Here is a 26,156-nt window from a genome sequence, read left to right on the forward strand (position 1 = left end):
TGAACAAGTATTTGGACACACTCAAAATGTTGTAAATAAATTAACTGGTCAAATTATAAGCTATAATAATAAAAATGAAAATGATGTTTTCTGGCGTTTCTCATGTATGTGTTTATAATCCAGGATTCGGACTTCATACTAATAAAAGAGTTTCTGCTCAGTAAAAAGCTTCTTTTCATCTCACCAATAGATGTCTCTAGTGAAGTTCTAGTGATACAAGAACAATGTTTCAAAATTGGTTCATATATATAGAACTTCCAAGAATTTGAGTTGTGTGGTTGTCAATAATGGGTAGTATTGGTGAATGTTACACGTGTGTAAAGTGATCACTTCCATATTCCTCTTCATCTTTGACGAGAGGTCAAAAAATATGAAATAACTCCTATAATTGGAGATAATCCTGATTTGTGAAGTATTTAGACACTTAAAATGTTGTAAAAAAATATAAATAAATTAATAAGTCCTGAAATGGCGCCAACTTGATAATAGAAGTTTCTGATTGTTATGTTTGCAGACTGGAGCCTTGACCCAGGGGGAATACACGCTGACGGCGCGCTCTGTGTTTGGGGAAAACTTCCTCAAAACCGCAACCTTAACGGCACAGAACAAAACATACTGCGTCTTCCTCCATACTGACAAGAAAGTCTATGAAGCGGGGGATACCATCATGTTCCGACTGCTAGTTCTCAATAAGCATCTTAAACCGTTTGTCAACATGAAACCCGGAATGGTTTTAAAGGTAAGTGAAAAAAAGTTGTTTGTGAAATATCAAATATTGTCACTTTTTAAATTCAGGATAATATTTCGAGTGTATACTGACGAGTTTGTTCTGCATTCTTTAAAAACAAGATAAATATACATACATATGTCAATACAGTCGTAATCAAATATTGTCACTTTTTAAATTCTGGATAATATTTCGAGTGTAAAACTGCATTCTTTAAAAACAAGATACATATGTCAATACAGTCATCCGCCTCCGTAGTGTTATAGTAAGCATGCTCGGCTACCGTACTGGAGGTCCCGGGTTCGATTCCCAGAGGGGAAGTCAAATAAATAAAAGTGATTTGTTCACTCTAATATTTATTCAATTTACCCTGGACTGGCACCTGAAGCAGAGAGCTTTCTTTCATGTGTTAACAATCAAGATAACACAACGTTTTTACATCACGTAGTGCCCTATGCACCATCGGGTGCGGATGAAGGTTTGAAGAAGAAGAATAAATATACTGGACATTATACAAACAATATCATGTCGGGTTGTGGTCCCGTGGTTAGTGTCGCAGACTCTTGGGTCAAAGTTTCTCGTTTCGAACCCTACCACAATTTAATACCTATTTATAATAATGAGCCGCTTAGGCTCACAGAAATAGTGTGAAATTGAAGTATTTTTGTAAATAATAAAAACATAAATTATTCTCATTAAAAAAATAAATAAATAAGAATCTGATATTCTCCCTAACTGAATGTTATATTTCAAATTATTTTATTCTCAATATTATTAATATTTAAAGCATTTACTTTGTGGTTAGTCATTTTTACTTATTTATTTTTTTTTTACAAAAATGTTAATAAAAACAGTATATAACCACTCACCGAGATTTTTACGTTTACCGGTTTCGAGACGTACCCGTCTCTTCGTCAGGATTCGTCAGTGATTGTACCCGTCTGTTCGTCAGTGATTGTCCTGACGAAGAGACGGGTACGTCTCGAAACCGGTAGACGTAAAAATCTCGGTGAGTGGTTATATACTAATTTTATTAACATTTTTGTAAAAAAAAAAAAATAAGTCAAATTATTTATTTATAATACAACCTGCGTATATTTATATTACATTTTTTACTTTATTATTTAGTTTCCCAAAAGCATGGTGGGACTAACAACTCGCTCTGCATGTTTTGCATGTGTAGTGATAGTGTATGTGAATAGTACTAAGTGGGTGTGGTGTAGTGTTGTTCGGATGATTATTAAATTGTAGTGTATGTCCTGACGAAGAGACGGGTACGTCTCGAAACCGGTAGACAGAAGTAGTCGGTGAGTGGTTATTTACTAACATTACTAATATCAATTCAAATGTTTGACCACAAAGTAAATGCTTTGAATATAAATAATATCAAATTATTTATCTCTTTTCTATATAATCTACTCGACTGTACCCCAGAGTACCTGCGTAAGTTGACAATTTCATATTTTTTTCTTTTTTAGGATGGAAACAAACATGTACTGAAGCAGTGGGGCAAGTTGCCTCTAACTAAAGGAGTCTTCAGTGAAGAAGTTCAAATATCGGACTTCCCAGTTCTCGGAGAGTGGTCCTTCGAGGTCGAAGTCAACGGACAGATGTATGTGAAGACCATCCTCGTCGCAGACTATGTGATGCCAAAGTTCAATTTGAAAATTGACACTCCCGAGCACATATATTATCCGGATGGATCTATTTCTGTCACCGTGACTGCCCAGTAAGTCCATTAATATATATATATATATATATAGAATAAAATAAAAACAATGTAATTTTTTCCACATTAATATTATCTGACCAGCAACTATGTTTCGTTGTAACCGACATAATCAGACTGGTGTGAGGCTAGAAAAATTCTGTATAAAATTCTGTTATATACACAACAAGGCAGGAGTTGAAAACCATGATTTTATTTAATTTGAATTTAATTGAATGAGTTAAGTTATGGTAAAGGTTTTAGGCATGATTTGACATTGTATCAATAAATATTCAAATGTCTTAAATTTCAAAAATAAAATAAATTTTCTCACCCATGACACACCAAAATTCTATTTAGAATTCTGCAGCACATCAAAAGCTTATATATATATATAAACCATTGAAAAATGATTTAGTTATAATAGTTATTCTTAATTACATTTTCAAAAATATACAATATTATGAAAAGTATTTTGTAATTAGACGCGCTGTCATCAACGTACATTTTTATGCTCCTTATGATTTGGCTTTCCCCCTCCGTGTGCCGTGTTAGGTCCCCCAACGTTGGCGATCACTATGGCAAAGGCTTTGCGATCCTGTGCTGTCCGCAACACTCCTCCACTCCTTTCATCCCGGTCCAGTCGGGAATGTTGCGAAGGTTGCCAGGTCCTCGGCATCCATCTTTTTTCCCCACCATTATGATTTGCAGAATGTAGTATTTTTTATTAGTATCTTGCAGAATGTGGATTTGGCTTTGGTTTATGTAATTGCATACTTGATAGGTGAGGAATCATTTTTCAAGGCAATTCAGCGGCGAAGAGGTGGAGGGGGAGGTGACTCTGACGGCGTACCCGATGTTCTTCTCGGGCGTGATCCAGCCCGTGTTCCAGACCCCGTTGCGGCGCGTAGAGCACATGAAGGGGCGCCTGTCCCTGCAGCTGTCGCTGGGCGCGGAGCTGCAGCTGCGCGGGGGTGACGCGGCGGCCGGCCGGCGCCTCGTGCTGGAAGCCGCGCTTCAGGAGGCGCTCACGGGCCGGCGCCACAACGTGTCCGCGCTCGTGTGGCTGCACCGCACGCGACACTACATCTCCCACCAGGCGCCGCGCTTCTACAAGCCGGGCCTGCCCTACATAGTGCAGGTGAGATGCCAAGAAGGTGGAACCTTCTATCCATTCCTTCATTACGGTAACACGCCTCTGTGTTCTTATACAGGAGGGTTGGTAATATACACATTCTGAACACCCCCTCGCTACATTACTGAATAGGGGAGGGTTGGAAGGAGGAAAGTGGAAAACATTGGGTAAAACGGCGCACTAATTAATAAGTTAATTAAGTATAACGGAAATTTGCGTGACGTCTCCCACGAAATCCCACAAATACAGCAAAATCTCCTTCCACCTTAACAATACAGTAAAACCTAAGTGAGCAACCAAGCAAGTGTATGAAAATATCAAACCCGTCGTTAAATTAATCTTGTTTTAAAAAAACTTGTCAACATTTGGTGGACACTTCCGCAAAAACAATTTCATGGGTGATGTTGAATCTCTCTCTCTCTCTCTCTCTCTCTCTCTGTTTGTGTTATGTCAGGTCTCCTTGACGTCGACTGTCACTTGAGAGTAATTTTCCTTGTCTTGGGCAGCTCTAAACAGCACCCCGACAGTACTGATCCCCGTCCAATCTCCTATATTCTGGAGCCAGGAGATTTGTCTTCTGCCCACGCCTCGTCGAGCCTCTATTTTGCCTTTTATGATTAGGTGCTATTGCACTTATTGCTTGTACTTCTCACCTCTCAGCGCATGCCCTAGATAGGCACCTTCCGGACCTTGATATCAGTCAGCAACTGTCTCCCTGCTCTTGCTCTTTGGAGCACATTTGCATTGCTGACCATATCGGTCCATGGAATGCGTAGCATTCTACGATGAAGCCATATTTCGAATCCCTCTAGTCGATTCATAGTGCTGACTTTGAGGGTCCACGTTTCACTCCGTATAGAAATACTAACCAGACATAACACTTAACCATTGTCTGCCGAAGCTTCAGATTGAGGCTGTTGTTACAGAATATATTTGTCATCTTGTTAAAAACTGTACGAGCACTTTACTTCAGTTTCTAGGTTGACGTTTTCAACAAGAGCACTTCCCAAATACTTAAATTTCATTCATCTTTCTATACTGGCTCCATTTGATGTGAGATGTGCTTGTGCATAGTCCTAACGGCTGAATACCATAAACATATGATATTGAATACTATTTTATTTATCAGGCACAAGTATCCGACTGGGAGAACCTCAGTTCTCTGGAGGGAGGGCAGCTCACGCTGAAGTACAGTTTCCCCGGTGATGCAGCCCAGAGCTCCGAGGTGACGGAAGTCAGCCAGCCGCTGGGTGCTGATGGGAGGGTCACATTCACCATCTACCCCGATAGTGGCACCACGCCTAAACCTATGACCATCGAGGTGTGTAAACTCTTTCATTAAACACCATATTAGTAAAATATAATTTGAATGTCTAGAAAATAATTGTGTTGCCGATTTAAAGGATTGAACCCATCACCAAAATTATTGACTAATTTTGAATTCTAGGTTGCCATTGTCATTTTGATTGTAAATACATATCTAAAAAAAAATAATACTATCTTTCTTTCATCATAGATCACATTTAATGCGCCCCGGGTTCGATTCCCGCCAACGGCAATACGAAGTCAAGAATATTTATGTTCAATTAGTCCGGATGTTTGTATCGCATCTATCTTCCCTAGTTGATATCTCAAATATAAAGAAAAATATTAAAGTATGAGCATTTTACAGGGATATCATGGGCTAGTTTAAACACTTAATACACATGTAACATTCATCATTCTACCCATGATTGACAACCACACTACTCAAATTTTGGAATTTGAATAGTGTACATAGAAATTTCAAAGCTATATTTACGCTTTAATTGAAGACATCTATGTATAAATACCTTCCCTATCCTTAGTATCCTACCTGCGGATAAGCTTCTAAATTATGGGCTTTAAGGGTTATTCTTTAAAATAAAATAAAATGTACAAGCCAATCAGTACATTTAATCAAACCAGCTATACATATAAGGTACAAGCCTTGACCAATATCACTAGTTATATCTTTTTTTAAATAAAGAGAAATATTTGTGTTTTTATTATTTACACAAATATTTCAATTTCATACTATTTCTGTGAGCCTAAGCGGCTTATTGTTAGAAATTGGTGTCAAATTGTGGTGGAGTAGGTTCGAACCGAGGAACTCTGACGAACACGGGACCACAACCCGACACAAATCTTCATAATAATAAGGGCGTTTGTCCACTACACGGAATTTCACCGTCTGGCACGTCAGTTAGCGTTTTGAAACGTTGGCTTGAATTGGCTTGTGCTTTTGTCCACTTTTTTTTGGATCGGTGCTCTTGATCGGTGCGTGGTAAATTCGATCACGCTAAACTGTCGTAGTCGCTTTCATTTTTCAAAACCGGATGGTAAAATTCCGGGTAGTGGACAAGCGCCCTTAGCCTGCCAATGTACAAGTTGTTTAGTAAAATAATTTAAAAAATTGTTAATATGTTTTTTAAATTTTTTTTTAGCTGATTTACAATGATCTGAAGGAAGTTATAAGTAATATTCTCCCACCTTCAGAAGAGAGAGATAACTTGATTCAAGTGACTCTTCTGACCAGCACTCCGACGGTGAATGGCGAGGTGCATGTGCGAGTGAACTCCACCGCCCCCATGAGGACCCTGACCTACTACGTCCTGGGCAGAGGCGAGGTCATATATGCCAAGACTTTCCAAGTAAGGAAACATATTTCTATTTTGTAGCTTAAAAATAATTGCATAAAATAATCCACTGTTATAATAATAATTTTTACCATTATGCCGCTGAGGTCATTATGTGAATCTATGTCAGAATTGTGATACATTTTTTATTTGTGTTGATAAAAAAATTAAAATAAATCTAAAATGCCATAACTTCATGATATATTTTTGGATTTCAATAATTCTTTTTGTGTATTTTAGAGAAAGAATCAAAATTTAAATATCAACATTAATCAAGTAAAATAAATAAAATTTGTATTTTTTATTTACCATAAATGTAGAATATTAAATACAATGAACAAAACTATTTCCTTTCGTAAACTTTGTTTTTGTTTTCTTTGTTTTGAGGAATATCCGTAAAAATGTCATTGGGCAGAACTGGTAAACTGTCATCGGATGAAGAAGTTAAAACTCTTTTGTTACGAATAAGAGTATGACGCTTTCAACACTCGCACTGCTGGAGTCACTAATAGTATCAATGTTACTTAAATAGTCACTTGAAATGTCACTCTCCATCATATTGCCATAAGGATCAGAAATTTTTCATATAAATTTTATTATAAAATCGAAAAAGAGACCGTGTATGGGTAACCATTTGACGACAGAGAGCATCTGACCTTCGCTGAAGGTCAGATGCTCTCTGGCAGCTTCAGACAGGAATGGCGAGTCACGCGACAATTTATTGACGCCCTGTAACAGGTGTCAATTTATTGACTCTCCGCAGTTTAACGGTAAAAAAGATGGTGATACTGTGGAAATGAAATGAATGAATAAACATAAATATTTGATTATATTCCAGATTATTCCGGCTCGTAGGATGGATGAACTGAAGTTCCAGGCGACACACGCCATGGCTCCCGAAGCTGTACTGATAGTGTGCCACGTATCAGAATCCTCTGAGATGGAAATCGCCTCACTGCAATTCCAAGTCAAAGGCCTGCTTCAAAATAACGTTAGTCAAAATATATACTTTTTGTCTCACCTCAAAATTAGGCATTCTCTACGCACCAATGTATGCTTAGTTTATAGTAATCTTTTGGGTGACTTTATAGTACATGCAAAAAACATGAATCTACATAATGATATATTATTTATTGATTCGGCATTAACTTTGTGGATGACATGATTATTTTATTAAAATTAAACACTTGAAAACAATAATTTAATTTGATTTGTACCAGAAGATGAAAACATCTGTCGTTTTCGAAACTTGTCGTAAATAAAAATAAAACTCATTTAAGTGGTATATTCAAGTGTTTAATTTTAATGCATAATGGTAATTGACTAATATAATACAAAGTATTAAGATTTAATTTAAGATAATTTTTAACCCTTTGACTGATGAGTTTTAATGAAGATTTCATATGGAAAAAGAGCAGGTTTTATTTCAAATATTAAGATATGTTCAAAACATACAAAATAATACCGACATTAAGTGACAGACATACAAATAGAACCACCCTGCGAGAGTGCATCCAACTACCTCATAAAATAATACGGGAATAATCTTTTTTTGTATGCGGTACGGGCAATCGGGCAAAACGTTAGAGATATTAACTTTTAATAAAATTCTTTAACCTTTGATACAATAAGAGTTACAATACACACAACATAATAATAATTAAATATAAAGAAAATTCATTTTTCTTTTGTCGACAAAGACTATTAGCCCACCTAATTTCAAATAGCTGTATAAAACTTTGACCGATATCATTAGTTTGTTGTTGAAGATAATTGCTTTAAAGCAATAAGCTTGCTACTGCAATTTATACTGGTTATAGTTGTACCTTGACTGCCAACTATGAGATAACTCGCAGATTGCGTTCTTTGCTAGGACGCCGACTACGAGTTATCTCGTACTGTGTTTACTTGCCATATTCGTAAAGCTACAATGAAATTCATAGTATATCAGTGCTAAAATGGATAGATGGCTTCTGGAAAGAAAACAAAAAATCAATGAACAGAAAATTTATTAAAAAATGAACAGAAAATATAATTATAAGAATTTATTAAAAATCAAGAAGTAAAAGAACATTTTTACAGAATTGGAAAATTGCCTTGGCAGTCAACGTGTTAATAGATAAATAAATATGTAGATAATGAAGAAATCCAATGAAAACAATTGTCTACAATTATCTATGATTGACAATAGCTAATCATCATCTACATTGTGGTGATATCTATGGATTTTATTCATACACCAGACTTTTACTGAATCTTTTTGGGTAATGTTTGGAATGCGCAGTATTTGATGTATTGTGTTTACTCCAATATAATGCTATTATCAGGTGGAGCTGTTTCTGTCTCCGGAAGAGCCCGAGCCGCTGGGCAATGTGGACCTGCGAGTGACAGCTGAACCGGACTCATATGTGGCTCTCATGGCTGCTGCAGGTTCACCCATGTTCTCTGCTGCATCCGATCACCACTACCAAGCAGGCCAGGGAGATGGACTCTCCATGGAAACTGTAAGCTAACGGATAACTAAAATCCTCTGTTAAAAAAAGACATTTAATGTATAATTGTTAATATTTTTAATATTCTGAAGTGTGTTTGATTTTATAAAAATATTTTTATAGGTTTTGCGTGAAATACGATCATTTTCTCCATTCTCACCTGAGCTGCATGACCGGTTCAGAGAAATTGGAAATAGCGCTCCCGGGGAAACAATAAATGTAAGTGTCCCAAATTTTGAAATACAATATTTGTTAACTAACTAACTAACGAACCATCACGCCGCTTCTCCGCAGGGGTAGGCAGAGAGAATAGAGCGCCACACCACTCTGTCCTTGCAAACATTCTTCGCCTCTTCCACGTTCATGCATCTCCTCATACATACCCGCCGATTGTTACGACTCCTAACCTGACCACTTTCAAGTATTTGGCATACCTGATCGTGCCATGTTTTTCTCGGTCTTCCTCTGCTTCTTTTCCCGCTAACATTCGCCTCATAAATTTGTTTTACCATTCATTCCTTACTCATTCGTTCTACATGTCCAAACCATCTCAACACACCTTTCTTAATTTTATCGATAATGCTTATTTCAGCTTTGCATTCCTTCCTTATTTCACTATTCGCACATCTATCATACATCGTTTTGTCACACATTCTTCTGAGAGATCGCATTTCGACTGCATTCAGTCTACTTTCATCATTCTTTTGCCAGCTCCATGTTTCACTTCCATACATTAGAGTTGGAACCAGGACTCCGTTGTGCACTGCCAGTTTAGCTTCCGCTAAACTTTTAAATTTTAAATTTGTTAATTAATTTTATTATAATTAGTTAATTATATCATCTTTTTTTTCAGGAATTGGGAATCGTTTTTTTGACTGACTATAATTATGACCAAGGAAATCCGGAAAGTAAGTTTGTTTATTTTAATATAGATATATATATCATGGGTGGACTGGCAAAAAACCTTAACTCGAAAATATGCAATTTTTACTTTATGACGCAAATTATACAGTTTTTAACGTTATATAAACTGGCAAAATATACTAAGTAGTTTGAAAAGTCATATTTATGTGGTTTTAAAAGTAAATTCAATTTCAAGTTTAATAGCGGGTATTTTATTCAGGCTTAAAATTTTATTCAGCTTTAAATAACAGGGATTATTCAAACAGGGATTTTAGAGTTAAGGTTTTTTGCCAGTATACCCATGATATATAGTATGATATTCATATCGCTCACTCCTTTCAACAACGTCATAAATCAAAAAACTTGATTTTGCAGGAGATCGTTTTTAATGTTTAAAAATATAACGAAATGTATTAAAAATAAATATCAAGCCACTTATTGAACTTTTACTGTGCAACCGATCTTTTTAGTTAAAACCCAAATGTTTTTTCTCCATTTGAAAAATATTTAGTATATTTAAAAAAATAATTACACAATACCTTTTCTTCAAAATGCAAAAACAACACTTTCTGCCCTGTAGCGGGTAAATATTAAGTTAAAAATATTCCGCTTTTGCTGGGATATAGTACGTTTTCTGGGCATTCCGAAAACATGCACAATTGAAAATTGACCATTTTTGATATATAACGTTGTTGAAAGGAGTGAGCGATATGTCAGTATTTATTTTGTCTTCTTAAACTAACATAAATTAAACAACTTAAATACAATGCACATTGTAACATATATGTCTTTGAAATCTTTGTAGATCTCCAGATGAGACGTGATGACAGCAGTACAGAGAGCAGCACCCGCCCCCCCCTGGCGGGGCCCTACGCCTTCAGCAGACTGCCCGTCCCCCCTGCTCCCCGAGTCTTCCTCGGAGCCCTGCCTTCCGACACGTGGCTATTCTCTAACATCACTGTAGGGTAAGCTAACTTCATCATTCACTTACACATATTTTTTACATGTGTCATTAGAATTATACATGATCCGAAGCAGGGTACCAAAGACTCCTTTTATATTAGCAAGTACCGACCGAGTCATAGACAGTACGTCCACTCCAACACGCTGTCACTCAGCGACTGAATGAGAGGCTGGAAATCGGATCAAACAAAAGTCGACTAGTTTAATTGTCTCGCTCTCTCGTAGTACCACATTTATTAGAGTGAAAGAAATAACATGTCGCTAGCAGACAAAGAATTAACATGCTGATATATAAGTATGTAGATCGCGCGGCACTGAGTGATTATGATTTTTATCAAAAACTATATTTAAAAATCAATATGGAGTAAGTAGCTCTCATAATACTGAAGTTATCAAATCAAAATTCAAATTTTAATTTGAAACTTCAGTATTAATGGGGGATTTCGATCTCCATCAAAGTGATCCGGGCAGGCCGAGAGCCTATTGTACATTAATATTTACACAAATTCCAGGTCTGAGGGAAAGGGCTTGCTAGGGCGTCGCCTGCCGGCCAACCCAGGGGCCGGGTGGGGAGTGGGCGCGTGGGCCGTGCACCCCACCAAGGGGCTGGGCATGGCAGCACCGCGCGCCCCACGCGCCGCGCTGCGCCCCGCACTGCGTGCCGCCGCACCGCGCTGCCTGCGCGAGGGCGAGCTGCTGGCCCTGCCCGCCTCGCTCTCCAACCCCACGGCGCGGGAGGTGCAGGCCGAGATCACGCTGCACAACCTGAGACAGGAGTTCAGGTTCCACAGCGGCAACGAACTGGACACACCCAAAGGTGAACATATGTAATACGGTAGTTTCACAAATTGCGCGTTGCACAAATGACACGTTGCGCGTGGCAATGAAGATAGCCTGGAACGATTGGTTGTGATTGGTAGCCTGGAGGGGAAGAGAGGGAGAGGAAGATCCCCCACACAATGGACCAATCAAGTAAAGGCAGCAGCAGCAGCGGTGGTTGGAGCGCTACGTGCAGCGCAGTCAAGATATAACTGGAGAAGAGTCATTGCTTCGACAAGGGTCACAACCCTCAGCAATGAGGACAAAGATGGAGAAGAAGTTTAACAAAACGTAGATTAAGTTCAAACGTGTGAACATTTGAAGCAAATATTTATTTTATTGTTTTTACAAACTTTTTAACAGTTTTCACATTCACCCAATTTATTTATTTGAAAAAGGATAAAACGGGGTTTAAACAAGAGACATGGCTATAAAGTCATCAGTGCAATGTGATAACAAAATATTGTACATATACTGCTCATACTGCTAGGCGAAAATGTAGAGTTGAATTAGTAAATGAATATTATTTTCTTATACCCTTCTCCACAGGCTTGGAACTGTACCAAAGGCAGTCAGTATCAGTGCCACCCGGACATTCGGGAACAGTTGTGTTCTTCATATTGATTCCCACTTCTCAAGACGGCCCACGTATGACCACCCTCCAGCTTACTGCAACGGGAATGGGGCTAGCAGACTCCTATGAACAAGAAATGAAAATTTTGGTAACTTTCAAATTATTTTTAAGATATTCTTATATTAAAATGAATAAAAGTAAGTTAATTTTTTTTATTTCATGCATATTTCGCTCACTCCTTTCTACGACATAGTTTCAGGAGATTGTTTTTAAAGTTTAAAAATATAATACAATGTATTATATCAAGCCACTTATTGAACTTTTTACTATGCAACAAATCTTTTTAGGTAAAACCTGAATGTTTTTTCTCCATTTGAAAAATATTTACTTTATTAAAAAAAATAATTAAACAATACCTTTTCTTCAAAATGCAAAAACAACACTTTCTGCCCTGTAGCGGGTAAAAATTAAGTTAAAAATATGCTGCTTTTGCTGGGATATAGTACATTTTCTGGGCATTCCGAAAATATCTGAATGCACAACTGAAAATTGTCATTTTTATATATGACATTGTTGAAAGGAGTGAGCAATATGTGAATTTTCCGTACCTTTCCGCAAAATTAAATTTTACCGCATTATTAGACAGAATGCCAGAAAAAGACAAAAAACAATTGTCACAAATTTTATTTTTGTGTTTTTAGTAATACATATACAATTTAGTAGACTTTAAAAATCAGTACTTGATTTTAATATATAAAATATAAATTAAAATGGAGTTGTACAAATTAAATGTCAAGTCTATAAATATATACTGATGATTTTTTCAATGTTTTCTTTAGCCAGCTGGCGAAGAGGAGAGGTCAGACGACTCCGACATGCTGGACCTGTCCAGCGGCTCGGCTTCGGGCAACCTGTCGGTGGCGACCATGTACCGGCCGCGGGGCCGCGCCCGCCGGCCCGCGCAGGGCGCCGGGGGCGATGCCTACCGGGCCTCCGTGTGGGGCTGGCCCCTGGCCCCCGCGCTGGCGCAGCTCGCGCAGCGGGCGGAGCTGCCCCCGCCCAGCGGCTACCACAACATGATCCCTTACTTGGAGGCGGCTGTCATATTGCAATCACTCGATGTAAGACTTTAAAATATCTTCTTCAAACCCCCATCATCCGCACCCGATGGTGCATAGGGCACTGCATCATATAAACGCAGTGTTATCTTGATTGTTAATACATGAAGGAAAGGTGATCAGACCTCCGCTTCGGGTACCAGTCTAGAGTAGTATTGAATAAATACTAGAGTGAAAAAATCACTTACGCTTATTTGACCCCCCCTGGGAATCGAACTTGGGACCTCCAGTACATTGCATATCCTTTACTCCTGACCATTACACTACGGAGGCGGACAAATAACAACCATTTTAAAAAAATATATAAATAAATATATATATATATATATTTGCTTGCTTTAAAATATGGAACCACCTATAAAAATTGGTCAAAAGGTGAATTGAATTGAATCATAACACATTTCGGACGCATGTTTTTTACCCCTGCTGACTGGTGACAGGATTTGATAATTATGTGCATATAGTTGAGACCGTACATGAACAGCAGCGCTTATAACTAAAGCCCGGTGACATTTATATCTATAATATAATGGCACTTGTGCTGCTATCTGTGGTTGTATTTAAACACTAAAACCATCCTTCAGATTATTTTGCTGTTTTATCCTGTGGAATGGTCTGCAGCAACAAATGACACCTCCTCCTTCGCCACTCCAGTCTATTTTGCGAAACCATCTTCAGCTCCTCATACGTTGAACAGCCCATGTTCTCGTATAAGTCACAAAGATATTTGCAGCATGGGCTTTCATCTGGCGTTTGTTCCCTCAATCGTTCCCTATATTATTAGGCACAGGAAACCTGTCTCAACATGTGACCGATCTAATTGACGCGTCTCTTCGTGATAGTCTTCTCTCTTCCGTTATTCGTAGTACCTTGTCGTTGGAGTTGTAGTCTCTCCAGGATATCCCTAGCATTCTTCTAAAGGTCTCGAATGCATTCAAACCTATATCCATCATGGCCATCTTCAATTTTGATGCTCCAGCTCGGAACAGAGATTTGGTGCTTCTGCCAAACCATTGTCGTAGGTTTTTTAGCCATGATGTCCTTCGGCGTCCTTGAGTTCTTCGGCCCTCAATCTTTCCTTGTATGATTAGGTGGAGAAGACGATATTTTTCATTTCTCATGACGTGTCCGAAGTACATCAGCTTTCTCTGCTTGATGGTTGGTACTTTCCAGTACTTGGTATAAATAAACGATTCCTGTTTCTAGAGTTCAGCACAGCTCTCAGAGTCGGTGAGAGTTTCTTGTATGGAACTGATGCGCAAGATCTATCAGCAGCAACTGGCTTATCTTCAACCCGATGGTTCCTTTAGTCTCCAAAGAAACACTCTCCAGGAAGGAAGCGTTTGGTAAGAAATTTCAAATAACAATATCCTTTTTAATTCAAAGTTTATTAGTTAACTTGTTATCTATTAAATACTCGACTGCCCAATTGGCCTCCCGGGTTCGATTCCCGCTAGTTGCAAAATAAATTCATGAAAGATTTATTTTTTATTAGTTTAAGTGTTTGTGGAGTATTTCTCAAATCTATTTATTTATTTAACTTCATGTACGGGCTTAAAGCTAAAAAGCAATATCTTCCAACCAACCAAAACTTTCCTGTCCTTAGTTTCCTACACGCAGGTAGTAAATTCTAAAATAGGTTGAAGTTTGATCCACTTAATTAAATAACCGCTCGCAAAAAAATGGGTGGCAATGGGTGATGTGATGTTCTCACCATTAAAACAATGTAATTTTCTACATGAATATAATATTATTTTTAAACAAAATATAATTTAACAAACAACAATTTAAGTTGATTAAGAAATGTTTTTAATTGAAGGGTGACAGGATTCACGGCGCGGTGGCTGGGAGCTGGCATGGGCACGCCACGTCGCGACGTCGGTATCCCGGTGAGCGCGGTGCGTGACTCCCTACGGTGGCTGGCGGCGCGCCAACAGCTGGATGGGCACTGGAAGGAGACGGACACAACCACAAAGGAAGACTCGCTGCAGCAGAACGCACTGGTGCTCACCGCACTCACACTCTTTACTTTCCTTGACACAAAGGTAAATCCATTATCCAAGTATTAACATCAAGCTATCGTAACAATAAATTTATATTATATATTCTTTTTCTAACCCTTATCCGCACCCAATGATGCATAGGGCACTGTAACGTAGACACTGTGTCATCTTGATTATTACTTACAACTCCTGCCCTTCAGGGGCCAGTCCATATTAAATAAATATTATAAAGTAAAATCACTAATATGTATTTTTACCCCCCTCTGGGAATCGAACCCTGGACCTCCAAAACAGTAGCCGAGCGTGCTGACCATTACATTACAGAGGCGGACGAGGCAGGAACCTTTTCTAGTTGCAATCTCTTTCATTGCCATCTGTCCTTGCAGGCAGATTTATAATTTGAATACTTACAATGGCTGCATATTTTTGGATATTTTCACCCTATTATCTAATTCTCTAAGTCCCTTCTAAGTCTCCCTCATGGTCTAGTACCTAGAGGCATCTGACACAAAGCCATGTGTGAGGCACCTTTAAGAAGGCATTTATTAGACGTACCAGACCCAAAGACAAGATATATAGTATTAGAATGGTCAGGTCATATATCTGACCTTCCATTGTCAATTATTGAATAATGTAAATATTGATTACAAATTGAAGCAAGGCAAGGTGATCTGATGACAACTGTCAGCATCATGCTCGAGAAAGTTTGAAGTGGAAGTGGTGTTCCAAGATCAAAGATATGTGTATAAGATGGATGTTTTAGAAGAGAATGAAAGAATGATGGAACGTTACTGTGAATGCACGATATAGTGTGTTAGAGGTGCGAGCCATTCCTCATAGAAGTACGATAGTAAGTTTCGGCAGTCTGTAATAAAAGTATTGCTGTCATAGCCGATACCTCTTCATTACTCCCAATACTCACATAGTTGGATATGGATACAAAGATGGATATTTTTGAAAAGTACATAAGTATACATATAAATATTATGAATTATCGAAATACTTTTAAATATTATGAATTATCGAAAAACAAACACTGTTCACGGTTATTGGATCCACATATAGATGCAATACTATGCGTATCTACTTCAAAAATGCAAGCTTATATAAAAATACTTGCAAGTCAAAGGCAACTGCAATAATCTCATTGATTCTATTGATTACAATAAATGTCGTAAAAATATGCAATAAACGTTTTTTTAAACTAAAATATTTTTACGTAAATATAGTAGGTATACTAACTGTATAACGTGTGGTCTAAGTGTGGCCCGCACTAATCCCCACGTTAAATATTTGGCCCTTCTACAAAAAATGGTTGCCGACCCATGCTATAGACCATTTAGCTCAAAATTTTCAATCCAATAATTTTTTGTTCATGAAAAGCTCATTCTAGATGTGTTCATCCTGCTTTTCCGTGTAAATATTAAGAATAAGGAATATTCCGGATCATCTTAAGCCGACTGTAATAAAAATACCCTTCTTGACAATGTCGAAATGTGATAGCTATTTATGTGTTATTGAGCTAATAATTGTAGAATATATTACAGCACCTGACGTTGGAAGAGTACGGCAATGTGATGGACAAGGCGCAGGATTGGCTGGCGCGGCACGTCTCGGAGGCGAGCACGCAGGGCGCGGCCACGCTAGCGCCCATCGCCGCGGCTCTAGCGGCCGCACGCCACCCCGCGGCCTTCCAGGCCACCAACATCCTCAACAGCATGGCCAACACGACAGGTAACTACTGCCTAGATGACCTGATAACTTTAATCAGTCTCGATCACTCGGAAGTTGGTTTCGGTAGGCAGTACATATTCGGGTTCCGAAATTCTCAAAATTAGAAGCAGATAATCCCTGGGAATTTCAAGATTTCTTCTCATCTCCACGAACATAATTTTTTTAAATGTTTTTTGCTGATACTTTGTGGAACATTTTATAAACTTTTGTTAAAATAAAACTCCAACATTGTTTTAAACTACTTTTATTTAGGTACATTTTTCTAACCGGTTTCGACAGGCACCTTGTCATCTTCAGGGATGGATATGTACATTTTATTTATCTTTTTTTAAATCCTTGCCCTCGTGACTGCGGATGATGGTTTATTTCATGGGCATGGCGAATGATCTCTCTCTACATGGAATGATCTGGTTCAGGGTTTGAAAATAAATTATTAAAAAAATATACTACATAAGATTTAATAATGAATACTCCAAAAAGTCAGCAACAAGGAGAAAAATATAAAAATAAAATATAGTAAATCAGTTTTTCAAATGTTTGTTTAAATAATAAAAAGGTAATGTGCAAATGATGATTTTGTTGTTTCCCCAGATGGTGTCCGGTGGTGGGAGGTGGAGGCGCCCAACCCGCTGCGCGAGAGGGGCCGTGGCGGGCGCGGCGCGGGCACGGCGGCGTGGGCCGTGCAGGCGCTGCTGCGGCAAGGGCTGCGCGCGGAGGCCGCGCAGCTGGCGCGCCCGCTGCTAGGCGGCCTGCGCGCGCGCGTGCGCGGCGCCGCGCTGCTGCCCGCGCTGGCCAGCTACGCCGCCTCCAACCCGCCGGCGGCCGCCGCCACCGTGGAGTTCCGCTGCCCCGCCGGCAACGACACCACCATGCTCAGCGTCAACAAGGGCAACTACCTCCTGGTGCAGGAACAGCAGGTACTGTTACCATACTTGCACCAATATGGGCTACTCTCACTTTTCTTTTGTCTCAATCCTGTAGATTGGTCTGCAGCAACAAATGACGCCCCCTTCGAAAACCTCTTCAGCTCCTCATACGTCGAATAGCCCATGTCCTCATATAAGTCGCAAAGATATTTGTGGTGTGGGCGTCCTCTGGCGTTTGTTCCCTCTATTATTAGGTGCACGAAACCCTCCTATCTCAACATGGGTTCCTTCTTCTATCCACATATAATTAACATCTTATTCTTCCTGGCTCCATCCCAGCCTATCGTCTTTGTAGACTATCGGGATCAGCTCTCCTCGTCCTCAGGTTATAGGTCCTTTTATCATAGACGTCACCTAGGCCATGCTAATTTCGGACCTTTTCCTTGGACGAACTTGTTTCCTCCGCTTTACTTTGCTTGCCCTTAGAATCCCGCATGCTGGCCCTGACATACTGTCAGTCTCTGGATCATCGAGAAAAACATCACCCTCTCTGCCAGACAGGGCAGTGCATCTTAGCGTTTGTTTTTCCATTATGTTTTGGGTTATTTGACTGTATAATAAAGCTAACTACATATAATTAAGGAGCATATAAAATTGCAGATAAGTGTCAAAGAAAGTAAGAGATTGAAAAAAAGCTAGGAGATGCCACCATCTGAAGACGCAACAGATATCAAATGTTTATTGTGACTGCAGACAGTAGGTAGAATTCCATATTGAACTGTTGGGTAATATATCCAAAATAAAACAAGGTTTGTTGGATTGAATTCTACATTTATTTATGTAACTAATTTGATAATGTTCTAAGAAGACGAAACGCGTTAAGTATTAACATATACATAAATAAATGTAGAATTCAATCCAACAAACCTTGTTTTATTTTGGATAAATTACCCAACAATTAGATATCCAATGGTCAAAACTGAGAAGAAAACTTTGACATATCATATACTTCATAAGTTTCATGAGTTAAAAAAATTATGTTATTAATATTTGTGTCAGGTACGTGACAGGCAGTGTTCGGTATTTGCACACGGATCGGGCGTGGTAGTGGCGTCACTGCGCTCCACACGACGGACTAACGTGACAGCGCCGTGGCCGCGGTTCACTCTGGACCCGCGAGTGGATAGTACCTCTACCACGCACTATCTCCAGCTCACAATCTGCGTGGGGTAAGTCTGCACATCATCGGGTCGGGTATTTATCAAAAGGGATATCCAGGCATTCAAAATCTGCAATAGGCTCTGTCTACTATGTACAATGTTTTGGCCAAAATGAGACATTGATTGTTTTCTAATATGGCAATACCTTCTCAGCATCCTCCATACATTGTCATCCTCCTGTCCAACTTTCAGGAAATTCCCATCATTTGAACTCCCATCGTTTCTGCTAACTTACTAAATACAACCGTAAATGTTGTAGACAAAGTTTGACTTGACTTGACAAAGATTGGTTGTCAATCATGGGTAGAATGGTGAATGTTATACAGTGTATCACATGAACCAGCGAATGACATCACGTAAATACCCAGACTTCCATATTTCCATCTGAATAGACTTCCCTATCTATTGTACTAAAAGTAGTAAATTATATTCCAGATTTGTACCTGAGGGGGAAGAAGAGATGAGTGGACCAGTATTATTGGAAATGAGATTACCATCAGGATTTGATATTGATATTGACCTGCCTGCATTACTAGTAAGGAATCAATTAGTTTTTTTTATTAGTATTATTTACAACTTTTAAGTGTTTTTTTTTAGTTTTTTTGGTAATTTAGTAATTGGCGCGTAGCGCTACCATTTACGAAGGGTTAGATTCCTGACCGGGTCTAATTGAAATACAACTCTTAATGTTTTACCATCATTTTAATGTCGCAACGTAGTATCCTGAACAATGTAAGCGTACAAAAATCTTGTTGGCAATTAAATAGGCGATGTGTAAAACTGGTCCAATTTGGATATTACTCCAACCTTTTTGGACAAGAAATTTGTCATCTTCAGGGACCCATAATTTACAATATGATAATGACTAAAGCCTCCCGCTTATTGTTCATGTTTCTACTGATATTTTTTTTACTATAAGAAACAGCTCCTACCTCCATTGAAGGATGAACCTTCAACGTCCTAAGGACAAAACTTTAAAATTTGGGCTAAGCTTACATACAGTGTTTGAAAATGATGCGGAAAGTATCGAAACACGTGTCTCAATAGAAATAGTAGTATTTACCAAGTAAAATTTTAATAAAAATGACTACACACACCAGCTTCCTCCACCTTAGATAAAGTAATTTTTCAAAAATTTATTTAACGTAATATCATTTGTTTTAGTCATTTTTTATTTTATTTTTGCATACATCAAGTATTATTTTTGTACGCCTCCAATTTGTTTATGATTTCAATCCTATTGAATGTTTGTTTCTCTTACCAGGCCAGTGGAAAAGTTCGGTCGGGCAATGTAGGCGAGACCTTGCACTTAGTGCTGGCTCCCTTGGGCCCCCGGGAGACTTGCCTGACCCTGGGAGCCCCGCGACGTCACGCCGTGGCTGCCGAACACCCTGGAGTCATCAACGTCAGAGACTTGGACGATGACAGTGAGTAATCATTCAGAAGGAGACTTCTAATTCATTCTCGCTGTCTTCTTGAGGTTGGCTAACTTTAATTTTTTTTGGGTAATATATCCAAAATTAAACAAGGTTATTGGATTGAATTCTACTTTTATTTAAATATACATATATTAGGTCTAGTAAAATCCGTCGTCTGCCTCCGTAGTGTAATAGTCAGCACGCTTGGCTACCGTTTCCCAGGGGGGGTCAAATAAATATAAGTGATTTTTTCACTCAAATATTTATTCAATATCACCCTGGACTGGTACCTGAAGCGGAGGCTGATCACCTTTCCTTCGTGTGTTAACGATCAAGATAACACTGCGTTTATATAATGCAGTGCCCTATGCACCATTGGGGAGCGGATAACCTGCCCTGAACAATGACTTGGTGCTGCAGTAGGAACAACCTTTAACATTATGATTGGTATTATTTCACGTATCTCTCCCTCCAATAAGTATTATATGTTCAAATAAAAACTAACAATGATTTTTTTTATTAAAATATTATCTACCCACACTAAATAATGCATTGTGTGCCACATTCAGATTAACACGGTGTTAACTTGATCGTTAATTATGAGAAAAAAAGGCGTTCTACACTCTAAGATTCTTGGATATATTTGGTGGAATACAGATGACGTAAGTGTAGATTATACATTCATGAAAAAAAATTAGACAATAACAACAATAGGGTAACTCAAGGTTACATGCTCGTACTTGTAATTTAAAAAATAAAAACAAAAAATATATATCTAAATTAAAAATTAAAGCAAATAAAAAAAAAAATGGGAACATTTAGAATTGTAATTTTTTTTAGGTACGTTTCCAAAATCATAGATTTAATGTTTTTTGGCAAAATAATTCATTTGTTTGCGTGTTCCTAGCCCGACGGGCCCGAGTGTTCTTCTCGGGCGGCGGGGGCTCGAGCCTGTGCGACGTGTGCTGGGCGGAGCGCTGCCAGGGCTCCTGCGCAGACCCCGCGGCCCGCCCCCCTCCCGTGCAGCCCCACGGCCAGGTAGCCACCAGCTTCTTCCCTGACGAGGACAGCCAGGAGGAGTCCTCCACGTCCGCAGGGTCCACCACGCCCGTCACCGGTAAACCGATTGCTGCCTCTTGCGTAGGACTCGCCGTGCTGCTAATTTCTCAATACCTTCATTGAATTCCTTCACATGTTGTCTTACGAAAGAAAATTGGAAAATTGTATTAAAAATGTACAAATTTACTAACTAAATGTTGAATTCCACTTACTCGTAAAACTATGTGTATTGACTCTAAGCAGCAAGTAGAATGCAAGGGCCTTTTTGACTTCATAATGGACCGACATACTTCGATAACAATTGTATTTGCAAAAGAAATATGTATGTCACAAATATTTTTTTTTTCTCTTTTAAAGTGCTAAATTTAAAAATAAAATAAAAATCATCCATGAAAAAAGGTGTCGGAACATCGTTCCACCGCCGTTACATGATAAAAAAAAAGCCTTGGCTCTACATTTAGACCAGTATTCATAAAACATTATCTCAGAAATGTCAGAGATTGTTTTGATTTCTTCTAGGCATATTTCACACAATTCAATTATGTTTTTTTCTCTATAGAGCTTACGCATGGTAAGAAGAAAAACTATTTAAAAAGTCAGCATTTAAAATATAAAAAAGTTCACATATTTTAAAATGTAACTACATAATACTTATATATAGCTCTAAGTCAGTTGTATTTTATCTCCAATCAAGCCTGTGATTTAGTAGTGTTCCACTTAAAATGAAGTGTAAACATGATTTAAGGGAGTAAAGTACAGTTATACCGAGGTATTTGCGGAGTTACATTCCCGCCAATGAGTTATGTTTCTATGAGAACAAAAATGCCTGAATTTTATAATAAGTAGTTGAATTTAAAATGGCCTTTGTTTTATCATATAAGTTGTAATCAGAAATATTGTATCCTTGAAACAGTATTGAAAGATAATTGACCGTTGAAATCTATGTCTATATTTTGTAAAAATCTACTATGTTCATATTGGAAGGTTTGATACATTGTGATATTTTAGTAATATTATATCGACGGCCCCTACGTAAAGTACTCAAATCTGTTACTTTACAGGAGAGAGCTTAGAAGATTTTTTAAACGTATTTTTTAAAATTAATTAACGGTTTTATCTGAAATTCTAAACTAGTATTATACATTCAAATACACGATAAAATAATGTATTAAATCGTTTTAAAACTTTATGCTTTGTCAAAATTAAGTAGTTAGCATTTTAGGAGTTCAGTTCATTTCGAAAATTCGATGTAGATAGCGTCTTATACGCCTGAAAACTAGGCGTAATTTATTTTATATATTATTTCTGTTTGTTTATATTCGTAGATATCGGTCAGTTGATAACATACACCAAATATCTCAAAATTGACAAAAATGAAGTTAGAGCACTTTACGCAGGGCACGTCGATATTATATATATTTTTTGCTGATACTTTGTTGCACATTTTATAAACTTTTATAAAATAATACTAGAACTTTGTTTTCAGCCACTTTTATTTTTGCTACTTTTTCAAACCGGTTTCGACAAGCACCTTGTTAATATTTGGGAACAGATGTGTACTAAACTTAACACAGAGAAATATTGAAAGTAAGGTAAGTGGGTGGGATAGAGGAGTGGGTAATTAAGTGAGGTTTGAAGTGAGGGGCGATGGAGGCTTGGAGTTTTTATTATTATTTCTAGGAATAGAAAAATAATTTTAAAACAGGGCATTACTTACATTTGTTCGGTTATGAATAATGTGAAAATTTGTTTTTGATGCTTTTTTAATTTCTGAAATCTTTAAATTATGAAATGAGTTAACTTTTTTTAGAATAAAATATTATTATACAAAATCATTATTATTTAAACTTCTCACATGTTCTTTTACTCTAATGTTGAAACGCATTATGCATTGTCTGACCTATATAAAAAGCGGAACAACCATCTCAAGAAGGTTTATACATTCTTGAATGACAAGTTTTTTTATATGGCCTAAATTTTAAAGCATAGAAAGCTAGTTTAATGTCAATTGAAATCGGTTGGGATAAAAGTACCAAAAATAAAAGTGATTCAAAACAAAGGAGTTATATATTATATAAGAATATATTGTCAAATTGCCATATTTAATAAACGTTAATTGTAAGAAATACTGTTTTGAATAAGAATATTAATCATAATGTGTATAATTCAAATTTTAATATTAATGTAAATAAAAATTAATAGAAATAAAATGAAAACTAATCAAATTAATAATGGTGAAAAAATTTGTTACAATAGTGTAATTTATATATATATATATATATATATATATATATATATATATATATATATATATATATATATATATATATATATATATATATATATATATATATATATATTTATGGCATTCCATTTAAAAACAAAATTATATAATATATTCTGAAACAAATTAACTTTCTACTGAACATTATCGCATTGATTTGCCGATTTTGTGCTATGGAAGATTGACTGTGTAAACCATGGACTAAGTACGAATAGCTTTTTATAACATAACAAATTAGTCTAACATTTAATTATAAGAGTATTTAAGATAACAGTTTTGTAACAACTTACATTATAGGAGAATAATAACATCTCACTTTGTTGTATGAAGTTAGTATGTGTGACTGTTCAAATTTGTATACCAAAAGACTGTGCACATTGGACAATAAGGTTAAAATTAATAAATAAATTATTAATAAAAAAATATTATTTTTACTTACTTTTTTCAAAACCTTCATATTGGAGATAAAATAATAGCTCCCAATTTACGCTCGAGTATATTGTCTTCAGCATGCAGGGCTATATCTATGAGTGTGCATGTAGCTGAACATGTTAATTTAGGACCTAATAATTGGAGCACACACTGCGCACTCCGTGTCCTTGTCGCGGAGATAAAATACTTGTCTTTTAAAAGTACAGTGCCAGTTCGCTAATCCCAACGTAAATCATGCAGCGGATAGTTCAGATTAGGGAATCGTTCGGATTATTGAGTGTTTTGAGAAAAATGGGAGAAAAAAATGGAAATTTCAGTTTCTGAAAGAAGCTTTTCATTCTATATTTCTTAACAAACGTAACTGGTGTTCAAAGGTTAAATCATTTGTCTAAAAAAAAATCAATTCTTCAGTGGTCTGGATAACTTCTTCAGCCCAGTTCATGGCTATGCTGAAAGCTTTCACGGCTTCAAAAGTTGGAATTTAGCATTAGCTACTCGCTTCCATCAGAGCCGTGTTATTCGGAGCGGAGCACGTTTTGGATTTTGGAGTGTTTGGATTACATAGTGAGCTAGCACCGTGATAGCGAATTGCTACTTTTCAGTTTTAGAGAATTCTATTTTTTTTTAAAAATGAAATGGGCACAAAGACATCAGAATCCCACCGCCCGAGATGACCACATCCCTCATCTTAACTACGGGGACGGAGCTGGAGGCAGTTTGCGGATTCTATATGCTACAAATAGAGTGGATATAGACTAAAAAGACAAGTTTTATAAGAAAGAAGAGTTTAAACCAGTGGTTTTTAACCTGCGTCCGATCGAACCCCAGGGGTTCGGTGAGTAAGTCCCCCGGGTTTGACGAAGGTTTTAACATTTTACGCAATCTCTGTGAGCAATGCTTTTCGATGATGCTGGATATAAAAACGAAGAAAGGGAACAGACTTCGTTGCGAAAATGACATGAGAGTGGCACTTGCCGCGCATTTCTGAACTGGTCTCCGAAAGGCAACAGCAGAAGTCACACTGATTTGCAGTAAATATTCATTCTTTTATTTTTGTTTTTATGTGAAAATTATGCTGTAATGGTTTTGTTTTTTTTGTTTTTAATGGTTTTGTTCATTTTGTGCACCTATGTATAAATATGTTTTGAATTTGAAAAAATTAATTTTATTTTTCCAATAAGGGTTCGGTGAACCCGCATATGAAACTGATGGGGTTCGGTACCTCTAACACGGTTAAGAACCACTGGTTTAAACGGTTATCAAATCTAATTTTCATCAAAATTTAGCAAAATAATTTTATCTAATTTTTGTAAACATTCCTGATTTTTTATATTTTTATAAAACCTCTCAAATGTTTTAAGCGTGTTCTCTTTGGAAATGATGCACATATTAGTCACAAATTAATAATAAAAGGCATTACATTTTTTATTTTTTTATGTACATAAATATAAATAATTAAATACATTTACATATCGTAGTCGTACAGGAGAAAGTGACCAACTGACAAAACGTAAAATGTTCAGGAGGGCCATTTAAGTCACTTTTGCTTGGCATGAAAATAAACTTCAATGCAGTTAGTCATTTTTAACAAGTCAATATATTATACTTCCAAGTTTAAAATCCTTTGGGATTTTTTCAGGGCAATATTAAGCTAGTAAGATATCAAATAGTCAATGATCACGTTTTTGTTAACAAATGCACTTGGTCACTCTCTCCTGTATGACTACGATATTATATCATGTGATTTTAAGATGTCTTACAATTAACACGATTAATGTAATATCACATATTAATTTGATTTCACCAGGTCCCACTACAGTGAGAGATAATGTTATCAGATTACCCAAATCATTTTCAAAACATATTGACTATGGTCTTATGGGAATAGTTTCATTTTTAAAAGTAAATAAACTTTAAAATACATTTATCTGCATGCACAAATCCTGTTAAAATTTTACTTTGTAACCTGAAAAAATATTATTTTACTATTATTATTTTATTGGTTTAAAGTGAAACTTTTTATGGCGCGGTAGAGCGAATTGGC

At 37.2% G+C, this 26,156-nt stretch overlaps 1 protein-coding gene across 1 annotated transcript in view; it reads left to right on the forward strand.

The window, feature by feature from the left end:
- The window catches only part of LOC148310381 (CD109 antigen-like), a 32,252-nt gene extending 10,473 nt beyond the window's left edge, over positions 1-21,779 (forward strand). The window contains exons 4-24 of the mRNA XM_088258545.1: positions 515-739; positions 2,206-2,456; positions 3,240-3,576; positions 4,700-4,891; positions 6,036-6,242; positions 7,066-7,218; positions 8,555-8,731; positions 8,843-8,938; positions 9,573-9,627; positions 10,428-10,587; positions 11,098-11,402; positions 11,954-12,126; positions 12,818-13,099; positions 14,303-14,442; positions 14,916-15,141; positions 16,647-16,833; positions 17,425-17,750; positions 18,759-18,928; positions 19,355-19,454; positions 20,184-20,346; positions 21,245-21,779. Of these exons, the coding sequence (XP_088114671.1) occupies positions 515-739; positions 2,206-2,456; positions 3,240-3,576; positions 4,700-4,891; positions 6,036-6,242; positions 7,066-7,218; positions 8,555-8,731; positions 8,843-8,938; positions 9,573-9,627; positions 10,428-10,587; positions 11,098-11,402; positions 11,954-12,126; positions 12,818-13,099; positions 14,303-14,442; positions 14,916-15,141; positions 16,647-16,833; positions 17,425-17,750; positions 18,759-18,928; positions 19,355-19,454; positions 20,184-20,346; positions 21,245-21,519 (4,200 nt within the window). The 3' untranslated portion in view covers positions 21,520-21,779. The remainder of the gene's footprint in view (positions 1-514; positions 740-2,205; positions 2,457-3,239; positions 3,577-4,699; positions 4,892-6,035; positions 6,243-7,065; positions 7,219-8,554; positions 8,732-8,842; positions 8,939-9,572; positions 9,628-10,427; positions 10,588-11,097; positions 11,403-11,953; positions 12,127-12,817; positions 13,100-14,302; positions 14,443-14,915; positions 15,142-16,646; positions 16,834-17,424; positions 17,751-18,758; positions 18,929-19,354; positions 19,455-20,183; positions 20,347-21,244) is intronic.
- Positions 21,780-26,156: the final 4,377 nt, after the last annotated feature.

This window comes from Brachycentrus maculatus, unplaced genomic scaffold (genome assembly GCF_059751285.1).
Source record: "Brachycentrus maculatus isolate JH-2025_06_01 unplaced genomic scaffold, ASM5975128v1 h1tg000097l, whole genome shotgun sequence".
NCBI lineage: Eukaryota > Metazoa > Arthropoda > Insecta > Trichoptera > Brachycentridae > Brachycentrus > Brachycentrus maculatus.